Here is a 20,648-nt window from a genome sequence, read left to right as displayed (position 1 = left end):
TCATTTTCAAGTTAACTACCAAATACAATAAGGAAAATGAAATAGTTTTCTAAAAAATACTTTTTGAAAAATAATTCATTTTTCAAAAAATATAGTCACATAGATTGTGTGACACCGAATCTTAATTGATTTTTATTATTGGTAAGCTACACAAACAACCAATGGGTTTTGAACCCAAAACCTTAATCTCTACCTTACTCTTATATGGAGGGAGGAAATGTCATCTAAGTTAGAGCATCCACATTGAATGTGGCAAATGGCAAATGGAGCCCTTCTTTGCAATTTTTTTTACAATTCAACCCAAAGTTCCATCTCCATTGAATGTTGTATTTTGCAACAATTGTAAAAAAATATACAATTGAGCTACAGTACCATCTTAAATGTAAGATGGTACTGTAGCTAATGGGATTAAAAAAATATATTTTTTAATTCTCTCTCTCTCCGCTTTTACCCCGGAATTTCTCTTTCCTTTGTCATTTTTTCTCTTCTTTTCTCTCTCTCCCTTCTCTCTTTCTCATCTGCTCTCTCACTGTTCAGACTCAAGACCCCGTGGGTTTGCTTCACGGTGGAATCGCATGGCTCCGATGGGTCGGCGTGACGGCTCCGATACTTTGAATCGGAGCTCCGATGCTTTGAATCGGAGCTCCGATGCTTTGAAGGTGTGGGTTGCGATCGGCGCGGGTTTTTTGTTGTTGTGGGTTGCGATTTTTTTGTTGTGGGTTGCGATCGGGGCGGGTTTCTTTGGAGGTGTGGGTTGCGATCGGCGTATGGGTTGAGATGGATGATAGAGGAGGAGTCTGGGTGTGCGATCGGCGTGGGTTCCTTTGGAGGTGGTGGGTTTTTTTTTTTTTTTTTTCAGTTTCGCCGATTGGATGATGGAGGAGTTGTGTGGAGGAGTTTGGTTGATATGGATGATGGAGGAGGAGTGGAAGATCGGCGTTTGTGGTGGCTGTGCCGTTGATCGGCGTGTTTTTTTTTTTTTTTTTTTTTCAAGTTTCGCCGATTTGGAGTTGTATGGAGAGTCTGAAAGAGAAGAGGTGAAAAGAAAAGATGAGGATAAAATTGGAAACAAAAAAAAGGGAAAAATATTTTATTGTAAAGATATATTATTTTAATGTGTAGAATAGAAAAATAGAAGTTTTGATGCTGGAAAATTGTAAAATGGTATGGTATAATTGGTAAAGTAATTTTTTAGATGGTAAAATAGGATAGAATTAGGAAAAATGAATGTGGATGCTCTTATAGCCCATCTAAGTTAGAGCTCATTTGCGTAAACGGTATAGAAACAAAATTTAGTCATGTTATATTTTGAACAATATTATGCATCCCAAAAGAAGTTAATTAACAGAGAATCAAAAACAATATATAAGACATCGTAATAAAAAGTGGCTACAATTTTTTGAAGAGGTAACAAAATCAGGTTGACATCAATATGCAAGCAAAGATTACAAACCTTAAAATAGTTGCCAAAGCGTGACTCATAAATCAGAAAGGCATAGTCTGTCTGGAGCAGCTGCAAGGCCAAGAACAGCTCCACTCCCCATTAGCAATGGCCTGATGTGTAAGGTGGAACCTGAAACGAGACATTAAAGACTTAGCAATCTGACATGTACTGTACTTTTAATCACTAACAAACAGGATATACTGCAAGATTTGAGGTAGTATTTAACCCAACATTTGTTTGCAAAAACGTTAGCCTTCACGGCTTCCACAAATTGTTCAACGGTTGGTGATGGCATCTAGGAGACTAGAATGTATGGATACTTCATTTGAGTGCGTATAATACCATATTCGTGTCCATGTCCATGCATCCTAGGATTCAGAGGGGGCTTATGCATTTGGGGCCTAAGGCGAAAATTGATAATTTTGTTTTAAATGCAAAATTATTGCTAATTAGTATGAACTATGTAGAATTTTTTTTTTTTAGAAATTTTACACACAAAATTTGACAAAATTTTTCATACTTATTGATGTGGCAGATTGATAATGGTAAGTAAAAGAGTGGTATTAGTGGTAGATTTAGATGAGAACTAGTAAAAGTTTTCTAACTAAACTCTTATTATTATTCTTTTTTTTTTTCAGAAGTGCAACATTCACAATATTTTTTACAACAAATCATAGGTTTTAAGTTGCTTTTTATTTTCTATTTGAAAATATCACTATAATTATTTTTTTACCATCAATAACAAGCTATAACAACCTGCTACTTAGCATTAGTTATAAAAATATTGTAAAAAATATTATGAACGTTGCATTTTTCTCTATTTTTTATTTGCATTTTATCTAGTAAAAAATATTATTTTATTTATTAATTATAAATAACCTAATTGGTTAGAATTTGAGAACTTTTTTTTTTTTTTACTTGTGGCTTTAAGCAGCTGCATCTCTTGCTTTACCATTCAGCCAGCCCTGCTAGGATTGCATGACATGCACATTCCAATGTCATCTGCATTCTACTGTACATTTTCCTCTGGACGAAAAAGTAGAATATTACAATTTTCTTTCCTATAGGCATCTAAACCTTCAAATAATCACAAGAGACAAAAGTGAGAGACATGGGGGGTTAAAGTCATCAAAACTGATGCAACTAGAACAACAAACCATGTAATGACAATTGAAAAATGATCTTGCCCTTGTAAAATAAAGCTAGAATTTGTGAATGGGATTGTTAAGGATTTAAACCAAGTTGATTATTAATTCAATCACTGGTCGGTAATCCGAGGAATGCACAGAAAGCTTTTTAACATAATATAATTTTTATTTTTGTCAAAATATAAAATTTGTTAATTATGATAGAATAAGTCTTTATTACAATTGCAGTTATGCGTGGAATTAAATATTTTATCTATAGACATTTATTATGACTGTATATTTTTCTCAACAATTACTTTTTTTTTTTTTTGAGAAAAAAAACCTCGAATAAGTATAAGTTCACAAGTATAAGTGTTTGTGAAGTGTAGAGGTAAATGTCGTAGTTCAAGTCTCTAGGAGAGAGTTTCACACATATATACCTAAATTAAGTTAGAGTAGAATTTTTATCAAGTATAAATATATATATATATATATATATATATATATATATATATATATATATATTATCAAGAAGCAGAGGCTAAATATAATAGCTAACCTAGAATAATTCAGCCCTTAGCCACAGCTCGATCAATACCAACCTCCAAAGCAAGTTCTAGTGAACGTGTAGCCGCCATTGCTTCAATCTTGGCTGCTGAAAAGGCTTGATTAACTTCTTGTGACAGAGACGCAATTACCAAGCCCTCCTGATCTTGGATTACATATATATATTATACACAAGATACTTTAAAAAAAAAAAAATTAATTGGTCGAGACCATGTCCTTACACTATAATATGATATGTCAAGATTTTAATGAAAGAATTAAATTTATAATGAAAAACCAATTGAACAATCTTCCCAAAGTAAAAACCATTGGGAGGCAACTCCTGTAGGCCTCCAAATGTAAAAACTAAAAAGACTCCATAATTTTGATTATGATATCATAATTTTTTTTTATGTATAGCAACTTAAATAAATAAAATATGTGTGTGGGGCAAAAGGATCCTGGTGGGAATGTGGGCCTTTTGGGCCTTGTTAAAGAAGGCCGACCTGACCCTGGGGTTAGAGATTGTTGGTGCTATGGGTCGGCCTATACGCCGAGGATCCTAGGATCCAGCCGAGGATGGTTTTCCCCTCGGACTGACATCAAAAAACCTGAGACTTCATGGTAAAGATTAGGGAATGATACGGTCAAGACCAACGGTTAAAGGGAGAGAACCCTTGAATGTCCTAGAAGCGCCGATGTTGGAAGAATATTAAAGGTAAAGGCTGCTACCTCCACATTAAAGACCCTGCACCTACCACCCTGGCCGCATTAATGAGGAAGTGACACAAAAACAGTGGAAGGGAAAATTCTAGTTCTTGTTCAAAGGCACTAAGAAAAGAAATATCTAGGCTAAGGGAGGAATTGGGGGGCAACACGTGGATAAAGTATTAAAAAGAGGAGTATTTAAGGAGGGACCGGAAACAGAAACAGGACGGAACTTTTTGTAACCTAAAAAGAAGAAGGAAAAAGAGAGAGATATAATATAAGAACAGCTTTCGGCTTACGTCCGAGGAGGTCTATTTACATTACTCCTTTTTGTCTCTAAGTACTTGGAATCTTTAGTTTGTCATTTCATCCTCATACACTTCTAACCTGGGTTTCAAGCCCACACTCTACAAATTCTTATTGTTTAAGGCTCATTGGGTCTGAGCCCATAACTATTCTTGGGTCCAGGTGCAATTGTGCACTTACAATATGTTTTATGTTTTTTTTTTAAGTTGTCTTAATTAAAAAAAATGGAAGAAACCTATGTTTTTTTTTTAATCTTTTTCTCTAAAAAGTATCTCTTGATATATATATATATATATATATATATATTAGAACAATTAAAAGTTATATAAGGTAAATAAGTATCCTGTATTCTTTATATCTTTATATCTTATGCTTTATATACAATTAAAGCAAAAAACTGCATTATTAATTTGATTTTTAGTCAACCCATCTTTACTTGTTAAGGTTGAAATTGTTGAATATCTAAGTTTAAGTGAAGCTATAATAGTGTTTTAATAAATTAGATTTATTGTTCCACACTTTAAAAATTATTTTGTGGACAAAGTTTGACTACAAACATAGTTTTAGTCAATAGCTATAACTTTACTTAATATCTTTTTATTTGATGTAAATTTTGGCAAATTTACCATTGAATTACTTTATTTTTTAATGAAATTACATTTTCTTCTTATATCTTTCATGCTTAAAAAAATTTGAGAAGATAAAAAAAATCAATAGCATAAAAAAATAATTTTATGTATCAAATAATAAACAACATTTAATTTGTACGAAATTTGATATGCGTGTTAAGAACATAAAGAACATGAAATTTAATGTTAAAATTTTAAAATATGTATTCGTACTAAATATCTATGTATGAGGTATTTCTTTTTAATTATATTATAATTTTACATTGTAGGAGGCATTTCTTTTAAATATCTATTGAAAAACATATATATCCATATAGATATGAAAAATATATAATAAAAAGGAGAAAATTAAAAATTACTACTAAAAATATATTTTACAATTTCTTCTATAAAAATAATATTCTAAGAATTAAAATTAACCATATTACAAGAATAATTAAGTAGATTAGTCATATTATCAATTAAAAATAATTAGAGATATTTTAATTCAAAAACTTAATTAGAATTTTTTGTATCTCGAAAAGTAAGAAAACTATATCTTAAATTTTATATTATATGTATATAAATTTATATGTGTATGTATGTATGTGTGTGTATCAAAAGTTCAATAGTTAAATAAATACTATTTAAATAATGCTTAATTATAAAATGATCCCCTTAAAGTTGTCAGTCCCAAAATACATTGAATCGGCATTACTCTTGACTTGGAGTGCCCACTTGAAGATTCATTCTAACACCTTTGATCTAACCAAATTGCAGCAATTTCACCTTGATCACTAGATTTTCAGAAATTTGAATAGGATCTCTCGTTGATGATTTAAGAAAGCTTGGAAGATCTTCAATGCTTGTGAACAAAACGGGCTCACCAAAAGTCTTGGAAAACGTGCTCTAAATTTGCTTCTATCCTTGGCTTGGAAAACATGAAACCCTATGTCAAATGATTGTAAATATATATATAGGTTCTAAAGTTTTAGAATTAAATATTTAGAATCATTATTGTATTATATTGGCAAACAGAGATCAAAACATGTTTAGTTTAGGTATTTAGGCAATGCTTAAATAAGAGTGTTTCAAGTTTTAAAGTCTAGTTGTTTGCAAAAAAGAAGAGTGAAGTTCTGCCTTTCTCAACCAATCGAGAATTAGACTCGACCGATCGAAAATTGCAGGCTCAGTTTTTCTGTAGAATTTTTAAACAAGCCCAAGCCTGCTAAAACATTTAGGATTCCACTTAAACTTCTCTACATATAAAAGAAAAACCTTAATCATGTTTTGGGGGTGTTGAAGAAGACTTGTGTGTTACTCTTTGTGAGATTTGAGAGGTTCTGTACCTTCTAACTACACAAGAATCTACCAAAGCCAAAACTACAATCAATCATGGGTAGAACATAGTTGTTGCATCAAGATCAACAAGTAAAGGTGATCTAAAACCTTTAAGTGAGATCTCAAAGTCACAAGCAAGACGGCTTATGTTGTTGTAAATTCAATAAGAGAATGAGTCTGTGGATTTAGAGCTTGCACGTGGTCATGTCAATAAGTTACTATTGGAGGTAACATTAGATTTAGGGTTAAATCTTATGTAAAAAACTTCAATTCTCTTATAGTAAATTTGGTTTACCTTGAGGATAGTTATGTCAAATCATCCCCAGGTTTTTACCTTGAAATGGTTAGTTTCATTGGTTTTCTTGGGTCATAACGTCATGGTGTTGTTTACTTTTCCACATCTTTGCATGATATGATATATATGTGTTTAACCTAGATCTGAAAATTAATCTAAGTAATCACTTGGTTAATTAATTAGGTTAAAACTATATGATTAAGGGGTTTAAACAAACTTTCATATATATATATATATATATATATATATATATATATGATATGCAAATTTACACGATCCCCAATTAATTGAGATAAATAAATCTCAAAGAGCAAGTTGGAATTAAGTTAGAGTCAACATTCAAAAAACTTGGCTCTTCTCACCACTTGAACTTTAACTTGTCTTGATCTTGAAATATTATTCAATCCCACTCATAACCTACTAGGTTTACTAGAATTTGGCTATATATGGTCATGGTTTGCCAACCTAGTTGTATGGATTCATCAAAGATCACTATGGTTGATGCCCATTTTTGCAAATCCATACCCAAAAGCCTATGAGGAAGAAAGCCTAATAAGTTGCAAGATGCAAAAGCCCATACAGAGGAAAGCCCAATGAAAAGCAATGCCCAAATGGCCCACCAAGAAGACCAAAGAGTAAGAGAGGTCCAAAGGAAGAAATGCAAGGGAAAGCGATCTGCCGCAGCAATACAAATCTGCCGCAGGATACAAATCTGCCGCAGAATACAACTCTGCTGTAGAATACAACTCTACCGCAGAATGGTTTCGACAGATGAAGATAAATTAGGCTCAAGACCCTTTTGATCCAATCAACATTATTTGGCCCACAAAGACCCAAATCCTTTTGGATAAAGAAGATAGGCGTGAAAGCTAATATGAAGAAGCACGATGAAAAGAAACAAAGAATGGCAGGAAGTGTCAGCAACAAGAATCACATGAAGGAAAGAAAGTCAAACCTAAAGAAATGACAAACGTAGCAGGAAATGCGCGAAGAAATAAGACAAAAAACACACAGTAAGACGAAACAGAACTAATCTGTTACGGCAGAAATGACGTGGGAACGAAAGAAGACAAAAACAGAAGAGCCAGAGCACCACTAACGTATACCCAGCCAATACAAGGGATGTGGGCCCACGGTCAAGGAGATTCAGAGGGTGTAGTTTGGTGGTGGGGGAAAAAAGGGGTCTATATTTGGTTTCCTGCCATAACTTCTTTTGGGAGTATACCTTGCTAGGATGGTATCTTACGCAAAGAAGTAGTAAATAGTTGGGACCATTTGATGCATGCCATAGAGCTAGGTAGTGAGGTAGCCCAATCCTTACCCGTTTGAACCTAGAGATAGAAGTATATAGCAAGAACAAACAAAAGGAAATTTTGTCGTGAAATGAGTAATGATGCAGCAAACAAACTGAGCAATGGCAGCGGTCGGGGCAACCAATGGGTCAGTGGGTAGTCTTGAATGGATGCCCACAACGAACCAAAAAACAATTGGTGAAACCCTAGGGGTAAAAGAGAGAAATTTCATTGAATTAGCTCACTATAAAAGGAGGTAGCCATGGATGAGAAAGGGAACTCGAAGGGAGGCAATAAGCACGGGAGACCCAATGGGAAGGGTACCCAAGAGAGGAAGCACCTAAAAAAAAGACCCAAGTGAGAAAAAAAAAAACTTACGACAAAAGAGTAGTGAGAAAACTAAGAGTAAAAAAGAACGGAGAGAAAGAAAGAAAGTAGTAAAAAGAAGAGAGAAAACGTGGCAGGAACAGGGGAATGCATCAATAGACCATCTTTTCCCTTCCTCTTAGCAAACCCACTTTTTGAAATCTCCAAAAAGTAATAGCTAGTAGCCATTTAGGCTTATTCTCCAAAATGCACAACTTTGATGGCAAGAGCTTATGACAAGGTTATTCAAGTTGGGGTTTGGGTTCCTTCTTGGTTTACTTATTCTATGGAAAAGTTCAATACTTGATTTCAATTGCAAATATATTTGATTTCTTTCATTATAACTTATATCAGCTGTATTTAGTTATTCTGCGGTAGCACGTTTTTTATCACGTCTACTGCATCAGTTGGCCTGCTGTGGTATCTTTACTTGTTGTACTAGTTATTCTGCTATAACACCTTTTTATTGTATTTACCGTGTTAGCTATTATACTAGCTAAACCTTTCCTGCCGAAACTTTCTTCTTTATTTTTTTGTTATTACGTGCTTTACTTTTGGCCCATTATCCTGCCATAAGTATATATATATATATATACACACACATATAACTTGTTTCTCATGTTCTGCAGAATATATTTTATAGATGTATATGTGTATACGTATAAGTATATTTATGAATGATGTGGGATGAAAACGCTCATACCATCCTTGGATGGTCATCACCTCGACAGCCGTCCAGGAGTTATCCTCAGGACGAGGGTAACTGACAAGGCCGTCCAGAGGATGATAGCGAAGCTACATCCTTCGTCCGGAGGATGCGTGCGGCCTGCCCCGAGAGGACTCGTCCACATAAAGTTTCGTGGACGAGTATGCTACACTTGGAATTATCAGGCACACTCGACGAAAGAATTACAGGACGAGGAGATTATACTTAGAAGAATCTCCGAATATAATGTGACAATCCCTTATCCCACGCATAACCGTCAGGTATCCGTTGTGAAGTAGAAGTGTAACTCCTAAACGGTTATGGCAGTTACGTTTAATCCTCCTTGAATCCAGGAGAGGTCCCAATTTCAATAACCGCTCATAAAGGCACTATATAAAGCCTGATTCAGACAAGGTAAAGGTATGTGAATTTTACTCCAGAAAAGTTGGAACTCCATAAACATAGTGAGAAAAACTAACTTTACCATCGGAGGGTTTTCGGCCGGCAGCCCCGGTCGCCTTTGATCCATTTTATTTTTTCTTCAGGCCGCAGAGAGAACAAGTGGTCCTATCCAGTCCGAAGTATCCAGCCTACTGATCTTCTTAGCATCATCAATGAATATATGTATGTATATATTTGAGAATATTTTAACTCATGTAAGCCAACACTTGCTTAATTGGTATTTTTTTTGGATTTTATATTTGTTTATGTGCAGGAAGTAGAAAAGTATTTCTGCAAAAAATAAAGAGTAGTCATTTACAACAGACGGCTTTATTGCACAGCAAGAGGCTTTACAATAGACAACTTTATTAGCACAGCAGAAAGCTTTATCAACACAGTAGAAAGCTTTATTAACACAGCAGAAAACTTAACTGCACAGCAGACAGCTTTATTAGCACAGCAGAAAGCTTTATGAACACCGCAAAAAACTTTATTAACACAGCAGAAAGTTTAACTGCACGACAAACAGCTTTATTAACACAACAGAAAGCTTAACTGCACAACAGACGGCTTTATTAGCACAGTAGAAAGCTTAATTGCACGGCAGAAAGTTTTATCGCGCAACAGACAGTTTTATTGTACAGCAGACAGTTTTACTACACAGCAGAAAAGTTATACCTACGGTAGAAAAGTTCCTTCTGCGGCAAAAACAAATACTAGGCCCACTTTTACAACGTCTTCCCTTGGGCTTGGACTCATTGTTTGCGCATAAGCCGGACCAAGGAGGGTTGCTATTGGACCGGTCCCAACTCCTTGATCCAGAAAACTTTAGGGCCTAGTGTAGCAGCAGACGGCCCAGCCCAATATTTGCAAAAAAGTTCCACACAACCATATTTGTAGGAAAGAAAACTTTCCTTCTCTTTTCTTAGTCATAGAAATAAATTTTTTTTTTTTGTACGAAAGTAAAAATAAATTTTAGAGTATTCACACCAATTTTTGAAAAATAAAATAAGCCATACATTTTGCCAAATTGACCCCCAAAACCTCCCACGTTAATCTATGCAAATTGTGTAAAATTTATCCACAACAAAAGTAACCGTATAAATTTATACAAGTATTATTCATTATTTATTTAGTTTTTTATTTATTTTTTAAGTATGCCGAAGGTAAATAAAGAAAGTGAATGATAATTGTAGTGCATGAAGAAAGAATAATAATTAAATAAACTGAAATTTTAATCAAATAAATAGATAATGAAGTACTTTAAAAATAATTGTGTAATAAAAAAAAGGTTCTTAATTCTTATACTAAAAGTGACCAATTTTTTTTTTTTCACAATGCAAATGATCTTGTAATGTAATAAAAAAATATTATAAAAAAAAAAGTCCTTTCCAACTCCAAGAAAGTGCTGGGAACATTTGATCAAAAAAGAAGAAAGAAAGTGCTTGGGAACAAACATTTGAGACTTAAGCATCCACATCAGCATGTGGAAATTTTTTTCCATTTTGCACGTTTAAAACCTATTTTTTCTATTTTACACACTTATTTTTATAAAACACTCACATCAATTTGTTTATTATACATATTTATTCAAATAAAATATTTATTTTTTTACATGGTGAGGTGAGACAAAAGTAGAGAGAGGAGAGAGAAAAAAAGAATAAAAAAGTTATTTACACGGTGAACAGTAACCGTGCATCTATGCACAGTTACTGCTCATTTACATAGCTATAGTGTATATTTTGCACATTTTTACAAAAATTGATGTGAGTATTTTTGAGTTAAAAGGTGTAATATTGGTATTTTTTATTTTGGAAGATTAGAGATCAGTGATGTGTTGGTCTTACCAGTTACCAGCAAACTTGGGTTGGGTGCAAATTTTGTTCTACATAAATTTCCAACAAGTTCAGCCCAATATACTGGCATGGTGGCACAATTATTCCAGTAAGACCCAATCAAAATTATTGATGAGAGCATGGCCAGCCCAAAGACTCTGTTCCAAACTATTTAGAACTGTACAGGACCAAACCAATTAAAAACCGAACTCAAGTCCCATGAGTGGCGTCTCTGTAGTGTAGTCTACTTGTCCATCAAACTGTCCTATTAAAATCTGCTATTTCTGACGAAAATCTATTGTCATCATTGCATGCTAAGCCTGCAACTGAATGCTTCCATAAATTGCAACTTCCATAATTTTTGCACACCGTCACTTTTTACTTCTTCCTTATTTTGTTTTGGAAAGTGGTAAATAGTACTACTCAGTTCAGCTTTCAGCTTATTTTTCTGTCTGTTTCTTCGAGCTTTGAGACTGTGATAAATGGTATGTTAGCAATATGGAGAAGCCGAATGGATAGCAGCTATATTCGCTAGAACAGCGGGGCCATAGTTTTTACTGTATAGTTCATCCTTCTTATCTTTTTGGTAACTCGTAAGTGCTCAGTTCAGCCTTTCTTATCTATATAGCTTCTTTGAGCTTTGAGACTTTGGTAACCTTTTGAATGTTTCTGTTTGAAATATAGAGAAGCTGGATGGATGGCTATATTTGCACTAGCAGCCAAAACAGTAACGCCATAGCAGCAAAGCTGCATATAGAAGATATAAGGAAGCGCAAATTCTTAATCGGTGAGAGTCGTCCAAACCCATTAACCGAAGATCTTCAAAATGCTGTGGCCAACCTCTCCTCCGAGCTCTATACCAAAGATGTCCATTTCCTTATGGAGCTCATTCAGGTCTCTCTCTTTTTGAAGTCTTTGTGTGTGTGCGTGAAGAAGTTTGTTTTGGGTTATGAAAGTTGTTTTTATTTTGACGATGATATGTTTGGAACTGTCGGTTTATTCGTGTTGGGTTAGAATGCTGAAGACAACGAGTACTTAGCTGGAGTGAAGCCGACGCTAGAGTTTGTACTGACGACAGCTGATATAACAGGAATCGGCGCACCAGCGACTCTAGTGTTTAACAATGAAGTTGGGTTCTCTAAAACCAACATTGATTCCCTTTGTGGCATTGGAAGATCCACCAAGAGGGGCCAGAGGCACCAAGGCTTCATCGGAGAAAAGGGTAAACAACATTTTCTATAGATTTCCGAATTTATTTCATTAGTCAATGGTCCATAAATTATAGGGCGACATTTTAAATCTGTGTCTTGTAATGATTGTTTTAGCCTTTTAGGAACAAATTTGTTGATAGTTGATGGATTGGGAATTTTTTTTGTGTTGCAAATAAATTTATTTGAGATTTTGTTGTCTTTTTTGCTTGTACATCAATTGTTGTATATCAGATGAGAATGTTTTTTGATATGTGTAGTTAGTTTGTGGTAGGACTATGGGATTTATGTATTTTGTGGCCCTTGCGCTACTCATGGATTTATCCATGTGTAGTTCTTCACAACTTTTTTGCCACAACTCTAACATGACAGATTGTGATCGGTTAATTATCACTTAAACATGGACTCACAATTTTTTCTTTACCAATTACACTCTGCCCGTCACAGTTGTGGCAAGAAGTTGTGAAAAATTATGTGGTCCTAGGCTTTTCCTGGATGAGAGACAGAAAGTCTACACTGTACAAGGTTTCTGTTATTCATAAGAGAGTAATTATCCCTATTACTCAGTCCACCTGTAGGATGTAAATGGGAATTTAATAAAAACTAAAGCTGTGGGGTTTCTTGATAGGGATGGCAATGGGCCGGGGCGGGGCCGAAGAATGGGGTCTTCATCCCCGCTCCGCAAGGTTTTGTCTTGCCCCATCCCCGCCCCGTCCCGCATGACGGGAAAAACTTTATCACCCCATCTCCACCCTTTGGGGCCCTGTGAAGCTCCGCGTCACTCCGTAAAACTCTATTTTTTGTTAATGTTCCCTACAACTAGTATAATTTTTTTAATGAAACTTATTTCATTAATAAAAATATAGTTGAAATTACAACTAAATTTATCCCATCAAATCAAATCAATTTTTAGAAAAAATTGAATAATATATCCAATTGTATAACAAGACAATCATAAATAAAAAAATAAAAAAAAAATCGCATAGTATAACACGTAACAAAATAAAGACAGAGAACCACATTTGGTAGAATAAAATAAACTAATATTGATATGTTTGTTTAATATAGTAGGGTTTTAGGGTATAAAAAATTTACAATTATAACACTTAGCAACGCGGGACAGGGACAGTGACAGGAAGGGGCGGGGTGGGTCTAAAAAGTCTAAACCCATCCCCGCCCCACCCCATGATACGGGGCTAAAATCTTGCCCCATTCCCGCCCCACCACCTTTGAGGGGCGGGGAAAACCCGCGTGGGGCGAAGCGGGGAGGGGCGGGTTAAGCGGGGCGGGTTAAGTGGAATGGGGAAAAATTGCCATCCCTATTTCTTGAGGATAAGGTATCCACATGGTGTGAGAAAGATTATGCATATGCAAGATTCATCAGATAATTATTGTGTCTCAAGAGGGAAGTATATATTTCTAAAGCACTTAATCCCTTTGTTTAGATAACATCCTTGCCTAAGTTAATGGAACCAATTGCATGCGTTTAGAGCATTAGAAATCCATGAGGAGGATGTCAACAAACTGATGATTCCAGAACACTGACGCATTATGAGTATTCCATATTGCATTGACTTAATTTTAGCAGTCCTTTAACAAAATGAATAAAAAAGGTAACATCAGAATAATTGTTGTTATATAAAGTCCACTGTAACAAGTTATGATTTACCCTTCTGTTTTTGTGCAACTAGGAAAAAAGAGAGTTAGTTCCATACTAAACTTATAAAATTTTGCGTCGCCTCCTTGGCCAAATCATGATTCACCCTGGATTCAATTTGTGGGAAACAGCAAGGAGCTCTTTTTTTTTTTTTTTTCCCTAAATGGTTTTGGGAAGGTTGCCCTTAACGGCCTTGGTTTGCGGGGTTGACAAGGCCTTGGGGCTTTGGCTGCCACAGCTCGTTGTCAACATGAAATGACATGTTGTTTAGCCTAAAAGAAAAAAGAACATCTTGTCATGTCCCTTTAGCATGGCCTCTTTTAAGAGCGTGAGAAAACGATGTCATTTCTCTCACCTTGGCCATAACTTCACCCAAAGTACGAACAACACTTGCCACTCTTTGGTCCATAATCAAGATTGCAGCTATCAGAAATGGAGCTTTCACTTTTGTTACGTTTATGTAGTTTTTTTTTTCTTTTCCCCACCCCCTCAAAATCTATTCTTCTTTATCATACCTAACTCTAATACTCTTATTATCCTTTTCAATTTTCATTGTTACCTATTTGATAGATGGAACACATTTTATTGAAAATGGTAGTTTAAAAAGTAAAATACATTCAAGTGACTACTAGGGGACCCATCAGAAATTCCCATAATTCTGATAGCATAGGATAGGGACATAGGGTTGGAGCTTTGGAACAATGTTGAGAGTGCATGATTGAGCTGAAGCTGAACCAGCCATCTTTTTCTTCTATCCGTCAACATAGAATAGCTTCAACCCTTTGATTGATAAACCTGGTTGGGTTTATAAGTTTTTATTTTTTGGTTTTTTATTCTATTGATTTCTCCTTTGTTTATTGCTAAATAAGGACCGCACTAGGGTTGGCATTATAGATCCACTGAAAATAGGAAACTTTTCAAGAAGATATCTTATCTAAATGAGAGAGGAATCATTAAAAACTAAAAAGAACGCTGAAATAGCTGCTACTTGTTATTAGTAATTGATTGAATAAACGCAGACAAAAGCATCATAAGTCACATCAAAACATTCTGATTTCTTTCCAAATGTGTCCATCTGATCTAAAAGAAAATGAACCTATCTAAACTATGGCATGTGTGTTGGATTGAGGAAAAAAGACATCTGTTTATGTTTTTTCATTTAGAAATTGCTTCATTTGACCATGAACTTAAGTGAAAGGAATATCATGTCTTTGTCTTTTGATGCCCTTTTTCTTCCAAATGGATGAACCCTTCTCACAGCTTATTCTTCTATCATAGTAAATTGTCAATGTCTAATGTTTGACTGTACACATTTGTGATCTCATGCGCAAAACCTGGTTCTTCTTTTAGAAGCCTTGCCTTGTGAATTGAATGTACATCTATCTGTGGACTGGCTTTTCTTGGCAATTAAAATGTCCTTCTGATCAACAAAAAAGAAAATCCTTCTGCTGTGCTTTCACATCTCCATTACCCTACTCATCTAAATGCTCATAGTGAGTCTACAACCGTGGAAATATCTGCTAATTTGATTGGCCTTCTAAGAGGTTCATTACTTGATATTCACATAACTTAAAGGATGTTGTCAAGATCTCCAATTTTCTGACATAGCTAAGGCTTATGGGCCACTTGTAACAGGATTTATACAGGTCTTGAGGTTGATTTTGAACTGCTTTGATTTATAAACTATACACCATGTTGCTTTTGTTAATTATATTCCTCATAAAAATATATTTAAGGTTTTCTGATTTAAACTCTGGCAACTTACAGGAATAGGATTCAAGAGCGTGTTTCTTGTCAGTGGACTGCCACACGTATTTAGCAATGGATACCAAATCAGGTTCAGTGAAATTCCAAATCCCGATTGTGCCATTGGGTACATTGTCCCGGAGTGGGTTTCCACAAACCCAACTTATTCTGACATCCGGGCCATTTATGGCTCTGGCAAGGCTCTGCCAAATACTGTGATTATTCTCCCTTTAAAGCCTGAGAAAGTGGAAGCTGTGAAGAAACAACTGTCAGAAATTCATCCTGAAGTATTGCTATTTTTGAACAAGATCAAGCGATTGTCAATACGAGAAACCAGCAGTAAAACTTGCAATGCAGACTCTATTTCTGCAGTTTCTATCTCTACTGATACTAACCTTGTCTCATTAAAGACCCAGGGAGCAAACTGCCGTGTAGTCCATCTTTCAGTTCAGGAGGAAGTGGATGCGACTGAGACCACATGCCCTTATTATGTATGGAGACAAGGCTTCCCTGTAAAACCCAATAATATGGTGGATGCAAGGAAGGATATAAAAGAATGGGTGATATCTCTAGCTTTTCCATCTGGGGAGCGACTGAAGTGGGGGACTTCTTCCACTGGTGTTTTTGCCTTCCTACCTACTGCAATGGTCACTAATTTCCCATTTATAATTCAGGGAGACTTCATACTTTCATCTTCTAGAGAAACCATACTCTTTGCTTATTTGCTGAAAAATGGAGACTTTTTCCACTAAGGAGTGTCACTAGTATACCCCTGTTCAAACACATTACTTGGAATGGAGAAATAAAGTCATGTAGTTTACAAGCAATTAAACAGGAACGTCTAAAGATTCATATTGTCTGGGAGCCACAAGAACATGCCTGGCTAAACAAATGGAACCAAGTGATGGGTTGCCCATATGACTGTTTCTTCTTCCCAGATACCTTGGTGACTGCTCTGGTAGGGTGTGAAAGACAATACAACTTGAAGCAATGGTTTTCAAAGACGTGGGTTTGGTAGTCACTACTGTTTTTAAATATTGTTCACAACTTGATTATTTTCTCAATACAAAGAAAGACCCAAAACTACTTGTCTTGTTTTCTCATCTCATGTATCATACATGGTTAAGAAACTACATTCGAGAGACAGAGATTTGTAATGTTTTTCATTTCATGCCAGTCGTGGATGAATGTGGAAATGTGATTTTGTGCAAGAATACTCTTGTTCCGGCTTCCAGTAGCAAATGGATAAAACTGTTTGGATCTAATCCATTTACAAAGGCTAATTGCAAGTATGTTGAGCTAGGGGTGGTATATGCTGAAGCTGCTGAATTTGCTGGAGAATGCACTCCGGCAAATGAACTATTGCAATTTCTCAAAAAGCATGGAAAAACTTCTGATTTGCCAGACATAATACCTCAGGACATGGCGTTGCAGGTTGCTTCTGCTCAACTAACATGTGAGGAGGCTTTAATGCTTCTGGACTGGATCCAAAACTTGAGAGCTAAGAAATATGGATTACCTATAAGGTTCATCCAAAGCATACGGAACGGGAAATGGGTTAAAATATCTTCAGGATTTAATACTCCTACCCAGTGCTTTCTTTGTGATGGAACTGAGGTATCAACTCTCTTGGAGATGGGAAGAACTCTAAAGGTTTTATCAGCTATTGATGAAGCGTATTATATGGACAGGATAAGAGCATATAAAGATGAGTTGATTTTCATTGGAATGCGGATTGGTTCTGACAATATGTATCAGCTTATCAGTGATCATCTTAAGCATCTTGCTTCCTCATCAATGAGCAAACCTTTTGCAATTTTGCTGCTTAGATTTATAAAGTACTCAAATCACCAAAATAAACTTGATGAAGACTTCTTAAAATCTGTGAAAGCGGGGAAATGGTTGAAGACAAACCGGGGGTATTCGACTCCTCCAGGAACTGTCTATCTGATGCCTGATATGGTAGATGGTTTTGTACAAATTACAGATCTGCATGTTGTTGACAGAAGATACTATGAAAACCAGCTTGATTGTTATGAGGAGGAGCTAAAGTTTCTGGGTGTTGTCATCGATCTGGAAGATGTTTATAAACAAATACCAGAGCACTTTCAATTTCCAAAAGATCTTTCAATTTTGACAAAATATTTTTTTTCTGTTACTTGGATGCATCCAGCATTTGGGGCTTGCAGGTAACAATTTTGTGCAGAAAATTAAAGACCAACCCTGGATGAAAACTAGCTCTGGTTTCAAATGCCCTTCAGAGTCCCTTCTGCCAGGTCATAATTGGGACCACTTATTAAATATTGTTCCTTTGCCTGTTGTTGATGAAGAATATTATGGAAGCAGGATTGGCTCATACAGAACTGAACTTGAGGCAATTGGGGTGGTTGTAGATATAAATGGAGCATGTAAAATGCTTTCCTTTACACTCAAGTCAACATTGTCTTCAAGCAGTTTAACCAGAACCAATGTGTTCTCCTTACTCAACTGCATCAGGTGCATGAATAAGATAATGCAGACACAATTACTTGATATAATTAGGTCAGGGGAGAAGTGGTTGAACACTTGTCATGGCTATAAATCTGCCCCAGAAACTATTTTGTTTGATCAGAAATGGGGAACAGTCTCCAAGTTTGTAGACCTTCCTTTCATTGATGAGGCTTTCTATGGTCTTAGCATCCACTCATATAAATGTGAATTGAATATGCTTGGCGTTGTGATTAATTTTAGTGAAGGGGCTCATTTTGTTGCAAGAGGTCTCAAGTTGCCAAGAGAAGCAGCATCTTTAGCACCAGAGGGTGCTCTCTCACTGCTTCAGTGTGCCACATCCCTCAAAAAAAGTTGCAAGTCAACTGACCACTCTACATTTAAGATTTTGCTAAACAAATTAACAGGAAGCAAATGGCTAAAAACACACATGGGCTACAGGTTCCACAAGAATGTATCCTGTTCAATCCAGATTGGGAATGTTATTTAACACCAAATGATGGGCCTTTCATTGATGAGAAGTTCTATGTAACTCTTAGTTCTCTGGAAAAAGAAGATCTAAAAGCCATAGGTGTGAAGGTGGATATTGAGGAAGCCTGCAATCTTATTTCCCATTCTCTTACATCTCATGTTCAAACTTCTGCTGTCAGGAGAATCTACAGATTCCTACACAAATTTAATTGGAATCCACAGATGCAGGACACACGTTTTTCTCAGTTATGGATCCCAGATCAACAAATGGGTAAAGGAAAATGGGTGGAAAATTGGCGTTGTGTACTCCATGACCAGAATAATCTATTTGACACTCGTCTGCACGCTCTTGATAAATACTATGAGAAGGAATTGCTACCTTTTCTGTCAAGGGCTTTTGGGGTTTGCGATGTTCCTTCACCATATGATTATTTAGATATCTGGAATATCTGGGAGGCTTCACATCAAGTGTCCACTGCTAAGCTAAGTTCCTTCTTCGGGCAAATATCAGAAAATTGGGAAAACTGGGATTCCGACACTAGAAGTATCCTCAAAAGACAGTGCACCATGCTTCCAGCGGTCAATACTTCAGGAGCAGTACAGTTAGTGATGAAAGAAGAAGTTTTTATTGCTGATGATTTGCAGTTGAAAATTTTATTTATTGAAGCTAGTGAAAATCCACTATTTGTATGGTTCCCACCAAAGTGTTTGTCATCTCCAGCTAAATTGCTAGAAATTTACACAAGTCTTGGTGTTCGAAAAATATCTGAAGCTGTGAAGTTTGACCTACATTGTACTTTGTCTGCAAGTAAAATTATTGATGATACAGATTCCCTGATTGGCAAAGCTTTGATCAAGTTGGTGTTGGCCTTTGCAAATATGCCAATGAAAGAAAAACACAAGACTGCAAAATCTCTCCTTGAACTCACAGTTTATGGCACAGAAGACCCAATATCAGTCCGGTATGCCTTACAGTTACCTTTGCAGAAAAGGAGGCTAGAAGTATAAATTAAAAAATGGTGCTTTGGGAGAAGAACTCACAGAGACTGCTTGTCAATAAATCAACCTGGAATGAAGGAAAGAAAGATATAAAATTCATTGGTTCTTTTGCACGAGCCATCTTGGAAGCAGTTCTACCTAACAGTGGGGATCAAATGGACACACTTTGCAGAATGATCCAAATGGGCATGGCACTTGGGTTAGAGGAAGATGCAGTGGACTACCTGCTACGGACAGAGAATTTGGAACTATGTGTTGAGGACAAGGAGTTCCTTGATCGTTCATTTCCCTCTGGTAAGTCCTCTCCTGTTTTGGGCAAGCGCCTGTCTATGAACCCCTTATTGCCTTCAACTCCAAATGGTTCAGCCTGTAGGAGGCGGCTTTGACAGAAATGTAACTAAACTTCCTTTTGCTTTGTATGAAATGTGACTGACTGTAAATAGAAATGGAACTAGACTTCCTTTTGCTGTATGATATGCCACTGACTGTAAATACAATAATGCAACATGTAAGATGTAACTATGTAAATGTTCTCAACTTCGCTGTAATGGAAGTGCTTTTGGTGGCTCTGTATATTGAATACTATACAACTGTTGTCTTGTAATCGTTGTCTTGTAATCGCAGGAACGACATAATGTGCATGTAACCGTAGCTGTACTTTATTATGGATAGATCGAAGAAGCATGTTCTTTGATAGGTACCTTGCAGATTGGTTAAGGAGAATAAAATATATTAATATTTTATGTTGTTTTCTTTTTTCTAGTTGCATTAGGATTTTAATTGTTTTTCTTTGTGCCATGGTAGGAACCTAACCGGGTTCTGATACCACCTAATGCAGCCTGGGCGTGTAGAAGCAGAATTTGTAACACAATTACTACAACTTTTCCACGAAACCTAAGCTCTACAAGAACACTAGGCTAGTAGGCAAAATAATAGAGAAAACATCTCTAACAAACTTTTATTAATCAATGCATAACAATAATCAACCACTCTATAAAGAGTATTTATAGGAATAGAATTTCTCTTACTTCTTTTAGGAAAAGAAATAATAAACCTACTGGAGAA

At 35.8% G+C, this 20,648-nt stretch overlaps 2 protein-coding genes across 2 annotated transcripts; both read left to right on the top strand.

Annotated features, from left to right (window-relative positions):
- The first annotated feature begins 575 nt into the window (after window positions 1-575).
- On the top strand, window positions 576-16,378 carry LOC142625329 (protein NO VEIN-like). The gene is made up of 4 exons (XM_075799006.1): window positions 576-659; window positions 11,700-11,909; window positions 12,030-12,237; window positions 15,648-16,378. Exons 1-4 carry the CDS (start codon window positions 576-578, stop codon window positions 16,376-16,378), a joined length of 1,233 nt encoding a protein of 410 aa, XP_075655121.1.
- A 418-nt stretch (window positions 16,379-16,796) lies between these two features.
- LOC142625328 (uncharacterized) lies at window positions 16,797-19,592 on the top strand. Its single transcript, XM_075799005.1, has 3 exons — window positions 16,797-17,708; window positions 17,800-18,443; window positions 18,521-19,592. The coding sequence occupies exons 1-3, from the start codon at window positions 16,797-16,799 to the stop codon at window positions 19,590-19,592; spliced, it is 2,628 nt and encodes an 875-aa protein (XP_075655120.1).
- The last annotated feature ends 1,056 nt before the right edge of the window (window positions 19,593-20,648 follow it).

The sequence above is a fragment of the Castanea sativa genome, chromosome 2 (genome assembly GCF_040712315.1).
Source record: "Castanea sativa cultivar Marrone di Chiusa Pesio chromosome 2, ASM4071231v1".
In the NCBI taxonomy this organism is placed as follows: domain Eukaryota; kingdom Viridiplantae; phylum Streptophyta; class Magnoliopsida; order Fagales; family Fagaceae; genus Castanea; species Castanea sativa.
This window is presented reverse-complemented; position numbering and strand designations above follow the sequence as displayed.

What these genes read in the sequence shown, in the direction of transcription:
- LOC142625328 (XM_075799005.1), top strand. Translation starts at nt 16,797, where the DNA reads ATGCCAGTCGTGGATGAATGTGGAAATGTGATTTTGTGCAAGAATACT. An exon ending in TTGTCATCGATCTGGAAGAT is followed by an intron (nt 17,709 to 17,799) that starts GTTTATAAACAA and finishes GGATGCATCCAG; the next exon opens with CATTTGGGGCTTGCAGGTAA. An exon ending in GGTGCTCTCTCACTGCTTCA is followed by an intron (nt 18,444 to 18,520) that starts GTGTGCCACATC and finishes ACAAATTAACAG; the next exon opens with GAAGCAAATGGCTAAAAACA.
- LOC142625329 (XM_075799006.1), top strand. Translation starts at nt 576, where the DNA reads ATGGCTCCGATGGGTCGGCGTGACGGCTCCGATACTTTGAATCGGAGC. An exon ending in GGAGCTCCGATGCTTTGAAG is followed by an intron (nt 660 to 11,699) that starts GTGTGGGTTGCG and finishes TTTGAAATATAG; the next exon opens with AGAAGCTGGATGGATGGCTA. An exon ending in TCCTTATGGAGCTCATTCAG is followed by an intron (nt 11,910 to 12,029) that starts GTCTCTCTCTTT and finishes GTGTTGGGTTAG; the next exon opens with AATGCTGAAGACAACGAGTA.